Here is a 15,187-nt window from a genome sequence, read left to right on the forward strand (position 1 = left end):
TGCAGTCAGGTTCCCGAACTGGCAAAGTGTCAAACTGAATAGGCATGATAATGAATACTTAGCAAATGAGTCTTAAAAAGAAAGCCAGCTATGATGATGGACAAAAGGGCCATGATCTCTTTATATTAAGAACATGATACTAGTTTTATTTTATAGCACATTTCATACATTTCATGCAGCTAAATGTGTTTTATAGTATATCGATTAGCCATAACCTTAAAAGCACTGACAGGTGAAGTGAATACCATTGATTATCTTGTTACACTCTTGTTACATCTAGAGAGTGTAGGATATATTAGGCAGAAAGTGAACAGTCAGTTCTGGAAGTTGATGTTCTGGGAGCAGGAAAAATAGGTAACGACTGTCAGAGCATCTTTATAACGGCATTCCTTCTACGTAGATGTTAGAACCTACCACCCCGCCGCTGTGCTGCTTCCACTGGCTTCCGATTCAAAACACTGATGCTTGCCTAAGAAGCCAAAAATGGACCAGTTGCTTCTTACCTCGCACCCTCAGGTCCCACCATCTCTCAGGGTAAGAGGTAGGTATACTACAAGACTCTTTTCTGTTCTGGCGCCAAGGTGGTGGAATGAACTTCCCCTAGAGGTCCAGACAGCTGAGTCACTGGCTATCTTCAAACGTCGGTTGAATACCTACTTATTCATGAAATACTTGAACTATCACTTTCTTTTCTTCTGTTTTTTGTATGTGTGCCAAATGCTGTAAATGTAAATGTATCAAATGTGTTCTAAGGAAGGATAACTGGTGAATTGTTCTCCAGGGTCATGGGTGCCTAAGACTCATAAGGCTAGCAAGTCTGGACTGATCCCACAAAAGAACTAAAGGCTTTTGCTGTGTATGAGGCTACAGAGCCACAGACCGGTCCGAGTGCTCAAACGTTGTTACGTAAACAATGTAAACAATGTTTCTGTTGAAATGTTCTGTTAAGAAAGTTGGGTCCTGGAGTTCATGTAGATGTTACTTTGACATGTATCACCTACCTAAACTTTGCTGCAGAGCAAGTACAACTCTTCATTTCAGTGGTCTCTTTCAGCAGGATAATGCTTCCTGCAACACTGCAAAAGAAAGCCTCTCTTGTGCCCTCAATAGAGATGTATACTATGACTTTTTTTCCAACCCTTTTTCCATTTTAAATACACTGTGCTGGAGTACAACAGCTTCACTAGTCATTATGGACCTCCAGTCTTCAGACTGCTGACCAGATTACACACACTCTAATGCCTCATAAGATGATTATTGCTATTTCAGGAAGCACTACTCACCCGTTATGGTTTAATGGTACTTTATTGATTATCAATAAGTAAGGGCTCACAGACAGACAGGTCTTGAGTGTTTTAAATAAATGTAAAAATGAAGCCTGCTAAAGACATGAAGCAGTCATGGTTAAGGAGTCATAATAATAATGATGATAATAATAATAATAATAATAATAAGAATAAGAATAATAATAGAAAAGGATGGAAATATTCTCATAAAAAAGCAGTGAGGCAAAATGAGGACTTCATAATATATAATAATGTCCATAATTCATTTGTAGATATTTAACTGATACAGTGGTGCAGAATTTAAATTACCTGAACAATATGTATTACAACATTAATAATGCTTTTATTAGCAAGAATGCTTTTATTATTGGACTACACTTCAATATCTCAATCTATAGAATTTACACTAAAACTACATGAAAAAAAAATTAGCTAGGCCCTTAACCCTCAATTGCTGAGTTGTATAAAAAAATGAGATAATTTAAGTAGCTCTGGATATGGGCATCTGCTAAATGCTAGAAATGTAAATGTAAATTTAGTTAATAACAGTTTTACGGGCAGAAACAGCTTGTTTATGAGAAGGATCAGAGGAGAATGGCCAGACTGGATCACACTAACAGATACACACTTTACATCTGTGGTGAGCAAAAAAGCATCTCAGAAAGCACAGCACATCAACCACAGGGTTCGACTCCTCTCAGACAGGAACAGAAATATGAGACTACAAAGTCACAAGCTCAATGAAACTGGACAGTTCTAGATTGATGAGCCTTTGACCTCTCTCATCATCAAACAATTTCCATACACAGAACTGTTGTTCACTGGATGTTATTTTTATTAATGTTTTTCTTTTTTCTTTTCTTTTTTTTCTAAAAGCTTTCAGCATTAGAACCTACATGCTTAGATTAATCACATACGTAATGTAAGAAAGAAAGAAAGAAAGAAAGAAAGAAAGAAAGAAAGAAAGAAAGAAAGATGCTAATTTGCCTGCAGGACATGATTCCAATAATAAAACTATTTACATTTATGTAACTTTACAATTTTAATCAGAGTAAAGATATTCTAAAGGAAATTTAGTACTTTATTATAAACCATATTAAGCAATTATTATAACACTCACATTGCTTTTATTGGTTAAAAATGACATGATAACCATTGAGCCCCTGATGATTTGCACAAGTCAGCTCGGTTATGAGAACAATAACGTCAGCAAAACTCTGATATTAATATTGCAGGGTCAGAAGAACTGTAGAGTACTGGTGGTTAAATAACTCCGTATTGTGTATGTAAAAAAATACACTTACAAATGTGTACCATGAACAAAAATCTTCCATTTTCAAATGTATAGCATGTAAGTAAACATATCACTCACCTGTGTCTAATCCATAAGGACTGGAATTTCTACATATTCCACATTATTAAAGGTCACACCAGGCATGTAATATGTAACTCACAGATATGTAATATTAGAATATTTTCCATTAATAAATAGATTATCTAGTAAAATATTTTTGTCTGATTTGTTTGATAGGGTTCACTTTGTCTACTTGAAAAGCTGATGATGTTTGGGGTCATATTTATACAGAAATATATAAACTTCTTAAGGGTTCACAAACTTTCAAGCACTACTGTAAATGACAAATCACAAAAACCTTGGTTCTGATATTTAGGGCATTTTGTCATGAAATATTGTAAGCTATATATGTATTGTATTATGACTTCTCATAAATGTACATGACAAATGACCTTAAAAGAAAAAAAAAACAAATTAATCAAGAACTCTAACAACAAAAATGAAGCAAATACAAAAAAGTGATCATGTAAAACTGCTGGGAGACTAAAAACTCGACTAAAGATTTTGAAGGTTTTTAACACACAAACACAATAAGAAAGAAAGATTATGAGGCACACGTGAAAACGACAACAGGCCCTGCAATACATATTCTGCCAAATCAGCAAGACTAAAAATAACTGTATTTCAGAGGAAAGAACCAAATCTGCACAAAGAATGAACGAGCTGTGCCTGAAGCAAACATGACATCAGCAATTATAAACACATTTAAGAGCCTGTGCAAAGATGTTCTTTGTTACGGGAACCGGCACGTAGAAACTGCACACCAAAATCGATGTGAGAAGCTTCACAGAATATTACATCAAATTACATATAACCCTGGCCCCAGGTTTCCTGTTTCAGTATGTCTGCATGTGTGTGTGCGCGTGTTCTCCCTTACATATTAAAGTCTGAATACTCACCTATGAGCGCCTGGAAGAGGCTGCTTCTCAAAATGCCCATCACTCGCAGAATGGCAGCTTTTAGCTGCTGCTCCTCTGGCTTCTTCAGTTTGGAACAGTAATCCTCCAACAGCCCTAATGCTCGGGCCGTATCTGCCAAAACAGCCACACAGAATTAATGTCACTGAGACCAAGTGGGATTATTGTTGTTATTCTACATGACAATTATTCCTTAACATCTTCAGGGCACAGAGCTGTTAAATTCAACAGTCAGAATTCATCAGATTGGTCAAAAGTTCTAATATGTTCTCACTTACTGCAAATAATAATAACTCCTTCACTTATAATCACTTCTAGGACTTTTATAGCAGACGATCCACGTAATCTAATCCAAATTACAAATAGACATAAAAACTGAATTGTTATTTAACAAAGTCTCAGTCACATAAACAAGCTTTTTATTTTTTGAGAAAAATATACAATGAGGGAAAGAGTGTGTATAACTGTAATATAATGTAAGTCATCTCAGGATGTTCCATACCATTATGGTTAACTATAACACAGGTCAATTTATGCCGTGTGTGTGTGTGTGTGTGTGTGTGTGTGTGTGGGATGTTTTCGAGCAGTGGTGAACCGGAAGGTAACTTGGCACAGGTAACACGCATGTGTGTGATTATACTTCTGTGTTTACTTAAGTGCTTTGTATGTCCTTTCAGGGCAGTGTGTGAGCCAGAGAGAGAGAGAAGCCGACATAAGACACCGCACACTTGTGTTGTCTTGAATGTGAACGTGAACATAACAAGCCGTGAGTAGCGTAGTGTTTTTGGAGGGAAAAGAAAGGAAACAGAACGCCTGCAAAAAATAAAAGGAAGCAAGAGGCTCTGCTAAAAGTCACCTCTCCTGAGTCCTCCTTCTCTCTCATACGCACACACAGTGGGTAGTACAGTATTGTACACTAACAAATAAAAAAGTTGAAATGTCTGTAAAATTACAATGATATAAGAGGAATACACGCTTCAGGACATGCTGAAAAGAGTCCGTTTTGTTCAGGTCGCATCACAACATCCTGTCAATTATTATTTTTCAAAAACAGCATGCCACAAAGTTTTTTATTCCACGCTTGAATGATTGAAATGTGTGCTCTTTTTTTTCCCTACACCTTTACCTACACCTCACATTACAGCTCAGTCATGTGCTATTTGTTTCACTGTATCAGCTACTTCTTTAATCTCTCAGGAACCTCCCAGGACCTGTAGCACATCCAGGCTGTCATTTCTCAAGGCTGACTAGTTACCTTTCCTATTCACTATAGCTACTGAATTCAATGATTTCAATGAAAATGAATTCAAATGCAAATGCAATAAATTGCAAAAAACTATTATTATGCAATTATATAATAATATTATTATAATTGCTTTGTGTATACTGACATCCAGAGAAGCCGAGTTTTGGGCGTAATTTCAGTATTAATGTCAGACAGCACTAGCATGAACTGACCTCTCAGAGTAAAAGTTATTTGACATTTTAGAAGAAGTCATTATTAGCCTGCAAATCCAATTCCCTTCACTCGCACTCTGGATGGCACTTATGGGTTCTAATGTCTTTTAGTCTGGCAGAAAAGCTTTGTAAAAACTTTACTTCCCCTTGGTATGGGCTATTAAACAGTCGTGATATATGAGACATGAAGCTTATGACACTTGAAGTCCATTCTAGAGTCTATTTATAGTCTCTTGACTGCATAGTGCATGTACACTATACTCTGTAATTAGACTTTGACATCCGTTGCTGCAAATGTACATATTATTACATCTTAATGGAGGTTTAATAATCAAATAATTGAAAAAAGTATAACTACTAGCATGTACAGTAGACATAATGGTTACAAATGACAGGCTATGAGCTTTTTATAATAACCTGCCAATGTTTTAAGATTTTCCGTTACAAGACATTAGCGTGATCTTGTTTTATCTCACCTCTTTTCCTTAAAGGCATGCTTTCTTCTTTATATCCGGATGATACTGCCACACAGATGTTTCCCCTTCATTGGTTTGATGGCTTTGGAAGTCTTGGGCCAGTGGGAAAGCTTTAAAGTACTGAGTTATTAGCCAGTTTCGCAGCTGCAGTCGTGCAGCCACGGTACATGGCATTTAGCTCAGCTTGCACTTTTGAAATCCAATAGACTGAGACAGTCGTCATCACAACATCACGTAAAAGAGAACTTAAGCTCCATCAGCACAAAGTGACTCCATGTGTGTCCGCTTTGACTGTGATAAATCTGTATACCGACATACAGGAGTATCCAGCTAGAAGGGATTTTGAGTAAAGCATTTTAAAGAGAGCTGTCCATCTTTTCTCCACCATTTAGTGAGGAACAAATAAAGAACAAAGTTTATAAAAGTGACTTTGATGCAGGACCTTTATTCTTCTCCAGTTCTGTAGAAATGCTTTTGATCACTGCATCCATAAGGCGTTTCCTTTTAGCTGTAAGTGTCCAGACAGGGAAGCCTCCTGGGTCACAAGAAGGATTTGATAAGAAGAGATTTGAAGTGAGACCCAATCACAGCTCAAGGAAATATTAAAGGCGCAGTGGTGCTGGTCAGTGCTGGGTGGATGGATTAATACTGTATTCACGTTTAGCAATCGCAGAACATTAGTGCAGTCCTGTAAGCGGACGGAGAACTTTTTAAAGTCGTAAACTCGGACACTCTTATCCCAATCAGTAGTTATGTAAACTCATTTAAATGGCTTGTTCCATTCAGATCAGCTTTATGCCCAAGTTGTCATCCTGAGACAAACACCAGAGCTGTCAGTACTTATTATGGCTTACAGTATGATTAATAAAAATGTCTCAAAACAAACAAACAAACAAAAAAACAAGATCAATACAGGAGCCTGGACATTTTGCAGAAGTGTCAGTGTCAGAGTAGACTTTCCTCTGCAGATGCTCCAAACTGACATTCACTCATAATGATGTTCAGACACAGGAAGCTAATGTCAATCACCTAAAGTAGTATAACGCAAAGGAACATATGTAGCTGCATACATTATTGTGTGTATGCGAATAAACAACATCCGGATGGTTGGATTACTGGAGCATCCTGCTAGTCAATAGGATCGGCTAATATCAGCAAACAGCAGCATGTCGGTGCGACGCCTGTCGGGAGACACCTGCAAGTTTAAAGCTAACACATTATAAACCGAAACCATTCAAACTCCCAAATCTTTAGAACAACCTCGTATCTTTATTCATGTAAAGAAGAGTTACTTTACATTTGTCCCGTCTTTCTTTGGCTTCGTCTCTTGTCAGGATGGGATTGTAGACTCTCTACGGCGAGTGCAGCAATTTCAGCAGCAGCAGCAGCAGCAGCATCACTGATTTCGCCTTAGCAACCGGGGGCTGGGTCAGTACTCACAAGCCGTGATTGACACAATCTAAGGGCCAATAGGATGACACGTTTTTACTCGCGTGCGTAAAAATGAACCAATCGGAAGCCGTGTTTTATGCCGATTCTTGATGTGAAAGTTCAGTGTAACATGTGGTTAGTTATGGCGGCGCCCTATGCGGTTTGAAGAAGTGGGATGGGATAAAAGGAACGTTGTTATCACAAATCAGTGTTGTAACTCACTAACTGCAAAGGTAAGTGATAACAGAACGAGGCACCTATACAACAAGCTTTTGTTGATCATGTATATGAGCCAGATATATTTCTGTCATGTAAAGATATGGAACCTAAACACACCTCTGTTTATCGTTTGTTGACTGGCATAAATAGTTAATTGTTTATTATCTAGTAAAAGATATCGTGTCTGTTTGATCATGTTGTGCAGAAACAGGAAAAATGTCTCTGAAAGACACAAGTGAAGGGCAGCAGATGTCCAGAGCTATGATCATGGAAATGATGTCCAGGAGATTTGAAAAGTTACCAGACTTTGACAGGTAGGAAGCCTGAAATAGTCCTCCAGCTGTGTCCTGGCCTATTGGATCGTTGTCCTATTTCATGTTTTGCATCATCTGAAGTAACTGTCCTTCAACAGGAAGCTGTACGCATATGGCCCGGTTTATTTGGGTGCTAATGCTGGACTTGCGGGTCTGATCGCAAACAGTTTGTATCGACGTGCGCTCAATGTCACTCAAGGACGATTTACATCCAGTCTTCCCATGTCTGTACTTCCTTTTCTTACAACTGTGGCATTATTTAATGCAACTGTCAGCAAGCCCTTATTAGCAGGTAAGAGCCTAATATCAATGTAAAAGGTAAAGTACATTTACATTATAAGTATTTAGCAGACACCATTATCCAGAGTGACTTACAATTAATTTCAATTTAGACTTGTTGGACCTGGGATTTGAACTCATGACCTTCCGATCAGTAGTCCAACACCACTGAGCTACCACATCCCACGTGGTACATGTTTGCTGTTTGCTGCTGCTAAGTTATATTTCTTGTTTTTTTCCAGGTGACCTCAACTGCCCAACCTGCGTCCTGCTAAGGGGTGCCTTAGTAGGTGTAGTTGGTGGTGGAATATACCCTATTTTGTTGGCATTGCCAGTCAGCGCTGGGCTTGCAGCGAGGTGCGTTTATTTTATTCATGTGGTAGATACATCTCTTCAGACAGTCCTACATGACATGTTAAGCAGTTTAAAATCTTACCAGAAGGTCTTACATTGCTAGAAGATCTTAGTCTTGCTAGAAGGTGTTCCTCTGGCTGTCAGAAATCTCAAATAGCAACATTCCTGTCATTAACAATGAACCTTTATAACTGTCCTCACACAAAATTCACAACCATGTATAACAAATCATCTAATGAGTCATATGGGTTTCTTCAGAGAAATGGTAGCAAACGTATTCATTTTCAGTAGTGTAGCTTTCAAAATATTGCTCCTTAAATTTTAATGCACCTTTAATTATTTTTTATAATTGTGATTAGCATATTGATGAATTGTTTTACTTTTTAGTTGCATGTTACACCATCTGGGTGGAGTGGTGATGCAGTGAGTAGCATTGCCACCTAATAGTGCCAAGGTTCCAGGTTTAATTGTGAGCTTCTGACCACTTCTCAGAGACAAGCAGGTTAACTCCCACTGTTAATTCCAGTAGATGGACTAGCTAAACTATGTGAATGTGTATGTCCATGGCACCCCACCTTTTAGCCAGTGCTTCTAGGATATGCTCCTGTTCCACTGCAGTCTTGACCAGGATAAAGTGGTTACCGACAACATGTTAATAAATCTTCAGGCATATTTCATATGAAAATATATATCCTTATTTCCTATGCAGGTACAGCAGTGCTCCAATGCCAGAGAAGGGGAACGTAATCCGCTTCTGGAGGACACTGAGCAAGCCTATTGTGAGGAAAATGTATGCTGTCCTATTACTACAGACACTGTTTGGTACATATTTAGGCTCCAAGAACCATGATATCTATGTGAAGATGCTTAAACTCCCAGAATCAGACAGAGAGGACTTGCATGACTAAGCAGATATTTTACTTAAAAGAAAATGTGCTTATGTCTTGACTGTATCTAAAAAACATACCATAAACTATCCTGTTTGTTTTCTTTATTTAAACTAATAAATCCTAATGCACCAAGTCCAATCTCATTTCCTCATAAGTCGACAAACCTAATTAACAGCAAGTCCAAGAATAGCTGTAATTGCAGACCACTGTTATAAATAATGCAGACGTCTCATAGTGGAAACTGTAGAACTACATTTATAGATCAAAAAACACAGGACAAATTTTGAAAACATTTTATGAATGTAACCTGCTCCTTTTAAAGTGTATTATTAAAATAAAAATCTAATTTTTTGCCATATATACACATGTTTGAAACCCAAACCAAATATTTGTTTTTTTTTTGATAAAATTACTTCGTATAAATTAACTTTAAGCTCTGTAGTGTAACAGAAGCACATCATTAACCATTAATAACCTAAAGTCTGATATTTTGAACAAATCTAAAGAATTCATTTCTTCCATAGAAAATTTCTTCCCATTTTTCTGTGCAGTTAATAAGAATTACCTCCAATATAAATAAACTCAACCCACCCTTTACAGAACTCTCAAACCTGGGAATCATTGTGCTACCTTCCAATATTCTTATTTAGTAAAACAGTACATGTAATCATAATCAAATACTCCTAGAATCTGTGTGTGCAAACAGGTCATTGGATGAGAAAATTAACAGGAGGGTTTATGTTTCAAGCATCGAGTACTGACCAAGTGACAAACACGTTAGGACAACATAATAGCATATGAACACAGCATTATCAAAAATGTAGGCTTAAAAAAAATTAATAGGACAAGCTAATGGCCACATTTTCTTTGTATCCGAGTACTCTCACTCACAATTGCATTCTCAATCAGGCACTTTACAATGTTATTGGGAATTTTGCTGTGGGTGTTTTCAGGGAGACTTGTAATGAAATTCTAAAACTGGTGGTATACGTATTAGCAAGCAAGGCAATTGTAAACAAATTTTAATTCAGCTTTCTAAGCAACAGGAAACCCAGAAACCATTATTTTCATCAACTTCCTTCAAAACGAGTGAGTGTTGCTTACAAGACATGACTGTATCAACACAGAACCTTATGCAAAATTGGAACAACTTGGTGCAGCAATTACAATGGGAATGAAGACAGTAGATCGCATAGTCTGTGGAAAAAGCACATACTGCTTTACCATCTCATAATATACATGCATATATGAATTTCATATGCATAGCATACTATGCAAAATGGTTAATTTTTAGCATTAATAAAATTTAATTGGAATGCTAATTGTGCCACCTACCAACCCACCCACAAGGAGAGTTATAGCATCCAGTAATACACACCTACTGGTGACTTAACAGCACAGCAATTGGCAGTGATAAAATTGCTGTTTGTGAGAATGTAGTATTACTCAAGCACCTGAAAAAAAATGCAACATCTAGCAAAATATTAAACTGCAGTTTTAACACAGTTTTTTCACTTTTATGGCAAAGAGGGAATCACCTGCACTGTACAAAAGTGAAGAATATCCGTTTAGCGCATTCGCATATACAGCATTTCCGCAGGTTTAATTTGATATGATATCTAGTTCACCCTCAGTGTGTTTCGCTTACTAAACAGGTGAAGCAGACTCGGGTACAGAACAACATATCTGGTCTGAGACCATCTCTACAAAGCAAACCTTAGGAATGTAGCGAGACATCCATTAAACTCCGATCAGAGCACACTTCAGGAAGTGTAACAAACATGATGCATACTTTTGGTTGCATTCAGCACTTTTATAGAAGCAAGCCACCAACGTGACTCATGAGGAGAGAAAGGATCTTGCTAGGAGCTCAAACCCCGATAAGATACATTCTGGATATATGGCCCAGCAAACAAATGGAGACAAGATGCTCTGTGATGCACTATATTTGTTATTTTTATAATTGCTAATTAGTTTATATCTATCTATCTATCTTTCATTTACCACATTTGAACATTTTATTTTGCGTTTTCAGCCTCAGACAATTAGCCAATATTGATTGACAACTTAATGCTGCATCAAAACAAATTTAAAAAAAAAATGAATCAACAATTCACTCAGATTCATACCCTGCAATCAGATTAAATCAGCACGAAAGCACCTTCCTATGTCTGGACCATCCCAGGTTCTTTGTAAGCAAGGTCCCCCACACCTACAGCATGTTTTCATGGTTTGTGGCCCATTACAATGCACAAATACCACTTTATTACCACTCTTTATCCACTTAGGAAAGAGAGAGGATAACACTTGAAGAGAATGAAGAAACTGCTGTTTAAAAGAGAGAAAAGGAGAATTGTTAATTTTAGTTCAAAATAAAGTAATGTACATTACACAAGTGTTGACAAAAATAAGATTTATTTGCAGATACTGATTCAAAATCCTAAACAATCTTTGGATTTCAAACACATTGACTTGTATACAATGCACTTCTAAACTTCTAAACAAAATACAAATCACACTCTCCCAAAACAACTTATTCATGTTTTCTGATTGTGAAAATGAAGCCAAAGTGTTTTTTTAACTTACTCTGCTGCAATGGTTTGCTGGTTTGCATACTGATACTAGAAAGGTGCATTTTTTTTAATCAAATAAAATGCAGCATGATGGTGTAGCAGTAAAAACTTTAACTTACACTGCTTCTTGTACTACCTTTTTTAATTTTACCAGGCCATGTTGCAAGATGCTGGTCCCGATTCTTCAGTTTTCCCCACAGCAAATCCACTTTAGCATAAAGAAAAATAAGGGGCTCCATGAAAAATGTTCTTCAGGAAAGGAGTGACATTTCACAAAGGGCTCGATTTGAACAAAAAGAATTGTCAGAATTTTTTACGTAGCTCTTCAGCTATGCCATTTACACTTCTATCTGTATACCAACAAATACCCTTTGTGAAACGTCAGCTATTTACATCATGTTAAAACAATATACATCAAGAACTAATTAACCCTTTATACTGTTGACAAGAGCCAACTACTGCATGCGTCATAAGCATGTTCCAAAGTGTTGAATTAAAGAAATCTTCAGTTAGCTTCAATTACAGCAAAGCTTATTTACAAGTTCATACTGTGCCGTGAACTGTCAGAACACTGCAGCACATCTCAGGAGAAACTCATTTCTGTGCAGTCTTCAACATCTTGATCCTTACCATAGGTTCTGGTAGTCATGGATGCTCTGAGCTCCAGTCACCCCACATGGCAGACCAAGCACCTAGAAGAAAACTGTCAACAAGTTTAGCAGTAACTTGTATTCAAATCAGTTTCTACATACATGCCATGTCTCTATTTGTACAGTTAAATGTCATTTGACAACTAATGTTGTGATGTCCGACACGCTGCTCATTACATTAGTTCAGTCTCAGGAAAACGCTGAAAAGGCAAAATACTTGACCCTACATTTTAAGTGATGCGCTTGCACTCTCAGCACATTTAGTGCAGAATTCCACAGAGACGTGGTCTTTGTCCACGTGCAGACAGACACCACCTGCTGTATCCTTGTCCTCCACCTTCACTTTCTTCCTTGGCATGGCATAATCGTGGTCGTTCTCGCTGGATTCCTGGAAAAGCGACGTAGAAAATTTCATGCCGTTCACACCGCTCAATCTAGACAACAGCTGCCCCAACATGCTTTCATTGGCCAACACAGCTCTCAAGTACCTAGTCTCATTTTCAAGCTCTTCCACTCTCTTGTTCAGGCTGGTGTTTTCCTGTTTGAGAAGCCGGTTTTCAGATGTCAGAGATCCAACACGCTGCTCTAAGCCATTCAAATACTCTTTCTTCTTCAGCCGGTTCAATCTGGCTGCCAGGGCATTCTTATTAATGTTGCGCCCAGAAAAGTCCTGTAGTTTCTGTCTACGACTTGAACCTCTGGTGTGTGATATGCTCACATCAGATTCCTGATCCGTCTTGTCTTCTGCATTTAAACCCAGATCTTGTAAACCAATGTCTTGGAAAGGAGAAAGCATTTCATCTTCTAAAGCCCGGTTGAAATCAGACGTCAGGAGTTCGTCCAGTTCCCAGTCATGTGAATCACTTTCTGGTGACGAGTGTTTGCTTGCACTTGTAGATTCGAAGTTTAAGGCATTGTCACATTCTTCAGGACTTGAGCACATGGCATCCACGCCTTTACTCACAAGTCTTCCTCTTTTTCTGGTTACCATTATGGATTCCCGATTGGCCTGGTGAATTATGGTCTTCTGCAAAAAAAATAGTCTGAAAAGGCAAAAATACCAGAATTTAGTAACTGTTCATGTTTCCATCCTAAATACACAGGTTTGTATAAGAAACTGGAATATTAAGACAGATGATTATTATAGTAAATCAATGCCTCGTTAAGCACAAGCTAGGCCTCAAGCGCATAAACAACGTGCACACAAATTTGATCAATACTCCGCTTACAAAAATATCCTCATAGAAACGCGTTAAGACTGAATGCTAAGGCGATAACTAGCCAGCTAGCTACTTTATCAAACTGCCAACATCGGCTTTATCTTACACCATAAACAAATCGCCTATACGTTTCCATATTGCTTATAGAAATAAGGACATTAGTTATATAAACAGTAGAACAATCCGAGTTTACATTTTTAATTACGAGAGAAAAATAACAATGGCTAGTTTAGTTAGCCGGCTTGTTGTTTACGTTAGCATTGTTACGGCAGGCCGCGTGCCGACGCCATTAATGAAGTGATGCAGCAGTTTTAACCGAGAGCGTTAACACGAACTGGTCAAAAGATTATATATTACAACTCACTCACCCTCGACGTTATTTCACTCCGTCTTCAAATCGTAGCCAAAAAAAAAAAAAACAAGCAAGTTCAAAAACAAAAATTAAGGCGTAAAAATAACGACGTACCAACGACGACAGGGCAACAACCTAGTGCGTAAGTTGGCTCGGACCTAAAATGGCGCAACAGGAAATAAAGCTAGATCTCAGTACCGCGATTTCACGCGAGATCTTCTCAGGCTTTCTTTCTGTGTTGTCGGTTCTCCAGAAGATGTCGCTGTTTTCTCGTGTACTGTACTATAATGCCATACTGCTGTTCACCACAAATATCCACTTGTCCTTAGCCTAGCTTCCTCTACTCTTTCCCATCACTTCATTGTGTGGCTCATCAACTTTATACCGCTGTAGGTGCTACAATTCTGCACATCAACCTTGTTCGTAAAGCTCGGCAATAGAACGCTTCTCTACTCCTCTGTCATCTTCTTACTGGAGAAACTCCACTTATGTTTCTCTGAGACACTTCCACACCTCCACAGTCATGTCATCTGGACCAACAGCCTTTCCACTCTTGATTCTCCTCAGATCCTTCCTCACCTCATCATTTCTAATCTTTGCTATTTCCTACTCTACAATATTCACCTCTTCCTCCCATCTTTCCCTCTCATTTTCCTCATTCATCAGCTCCTCAAAATAGCCTTTGCATCTTCTCTTCACACTCTTCTGGACTGTTAGCACCTTTCCATCTCTATCTTTAACCACTCTTATCTGTCGCACATGCTTCCCATCTCTATCTCTAAGCCCTTCTCACCTTCCATCGTGTCTAACCTGGCATACGACTCAACGTGCGCTTTCTGTTCGGCCTTTGCCATGTCCCTCTTTACTCTGAGCTGCCTAATATATCAGAATCAGAGTCAGAAATCAGAATCAGAATTATATGTCTATTTTCTTCAGTCCTTTCCCTGTAGGTCAACAGTGCCAGTGAAGGCTGTTTATGCCCTTCCTGAGACAACCCTCTCTATTTATCCAGGCTTGGGACCGGCACAGAAGTCACTGGTTGCAGCCCCTGTGGGCAGATTAGCTTTAAACAAAATTAAACCATGTAAATAAAGACGTCTCATTATATTAGTGCAGTTAGACCACATCAGCAAGATTGTCCCCATTACACAGCTATTAGTTATTAGTTCTCATTAATACATTTGATTCAGACATAGGGCATGATGCTTTCTCTGAAGAAAATTTGAGCCACTGGTATTTTACATTTATGTACAACAACTTAAACAGCTCAAGATCTCAGCCAATTAAATAAACTCAACAGACCCACAAATACGTATAGCCTTGTACTGAATATCTTCATCTCTTTGTCTGGATCTCAACCATGGGTGTTTAGATTTGTCATCCTACTCCAATAATCATTTCGCCATCTCTTTCT

The 15,187-nt window shown here is 38.1% G+C and overlaps 3 protein-coding genes across 14 annotated transcripts in view; 1 reads left to right on the forward strand and 2 right to left on the reverse strand.

Moving 5' to 3' along the window:
• Positions 1 to 6,946, reverse strand: part of dlg2 (discs, large homolog 2 (Drosophila)) — a 194,733-nt gene extending 187,787 nt beyond the window's left edge. For 11 of the 12 annotated variants that reach the window (XM_060895357.1, XM_060895369.1, XM_060895364.1 and 8 more), the window contains exons 1-2: positions 5,492 to 6,946; positions 3,540 to 3,671 (exon numbers count right to left, since the gene is read on the reverse strand). In XM_060895357.1, the coding sequence (XP_060751340.1) occupies positions 3,540 to 3,671; positions 5,492 to 5,510 (151 nt within the window). In that variant the 5' untranslated portion in view covers positions 5,511 to 6,946. The remainder of the gene's footprint in view (positions 1 to 3,539; positions 3,672 to 5,491) is intronic. The other variant, XM_060895353.1, reaches the window with a different exon arrangement.
• A 94-nt stretch (positions 6,947 to 7,040) lies between these two features.
• Positions 7,041 to 9,110, forward strand: tmem126a (transmembrane protein 126A). Its single transcript, XM_060895707.1, has 5 exons — positions 7,041 to 7,155; positions 7,347 to 7,455; positions 7,554 to 7,747; positions 7,977 to 8,091; positions 8,798 to 9,110. The coding sequence occupies exons 2-5, from the start codon at positions 7,358 to 7,360 to the stop codon at positions 8,994 to 8,996; spliced, it is 606 nt and encodes a 201-aa protein (XP_060751690.1). The 5' UTR covers positions 7,041 to 7,155; positions 7,347 to 7,357; the 3' UTR covers positions 8,997 to 9,110.
• Positions 9,111 to 11,376: 2,266 nt separating this feature from the next.
• On the reverse strand, positions 11,377 to 13,937 carry crebzf (CREB/ATF bZIP transcription factor). Its single transcript, XM_060895706.1, has 4 exons — positions 13,790 to 13,937; positions 12,429 to 13,244; positions 12,182 to 12,254; positions 11,377 to 11,759 (listed from the first exon to the last, which is right to left on the reverse strand). Exons 2-3 carry the CDS (start codon positions 13,190 to 13,192, stop codon positions 12,197 to 12,199), a joined length of 822 nt encoding a protein of 273 aa, XP_060751689.1. The 5' UTR covers positions 13,193 to 13,244; positions 13,790 to 13,937; the 3' UTR covers positions 11,377 to 11,759; positions 12,182 to 12,196.
• Between the last annotated feature and the right edge of the window lie 1,250 nt (positions 13,938 to 15,187).

The sequence above is a fragment of the Tachysurus vachellii genome, chromosome 20 (assembly GCF_030014155.1).
Source record: "Tachysurus vachellii isolate PV-2020 chromosome 20, HZAU_Pvac_v1, whole genome shotgun sequence".
NCBI lineage: Eukaryota > Metazoa > Chordata > Actinopteri > Siluriformes > Bagridae > Tachysurus > Tachysurus vachellii.

Bases quoted from the DNA above. Each gene is read 5' to 3' on its own strand.
- tmem126a (XM_060895707.1), top strand. From the start codon at position 7,358: ATGTCTCTGAAAGACACAAGTGAAGGGCAGCAGATGTCCAGAGCTATG. The intron at 7,748-7,976 runs GTAAGAGCCTAA...GTTTTTTTCCAG, and splicing joins CAGCAAGCCCTTATTAGCAG to GTGACCTCAACTGCCCAACC. The intron at 8,092-8,797 runs GTGCGTTTATTT...TTTCCTATGCAG, and splicing joins AGCGCTGGGCTTGCAGCGAG to GTACAGCAGTGCTCCAATGC.
- crebzf (XM_060895706.1), bottom strand. From the start codon at position 13,192: ATGGTAACCAGAAAAAGAGGAAGACTTGTGAGTAAAGGCGTGGATGCC. The intron at 12,255-12,428 runs GTAGGGTCAAGT...ACTTGTTGACAG, and splicing joins GCAAGCGCATCACTTAAAAT to TTTTCTTCTAGGTGCTTGGT.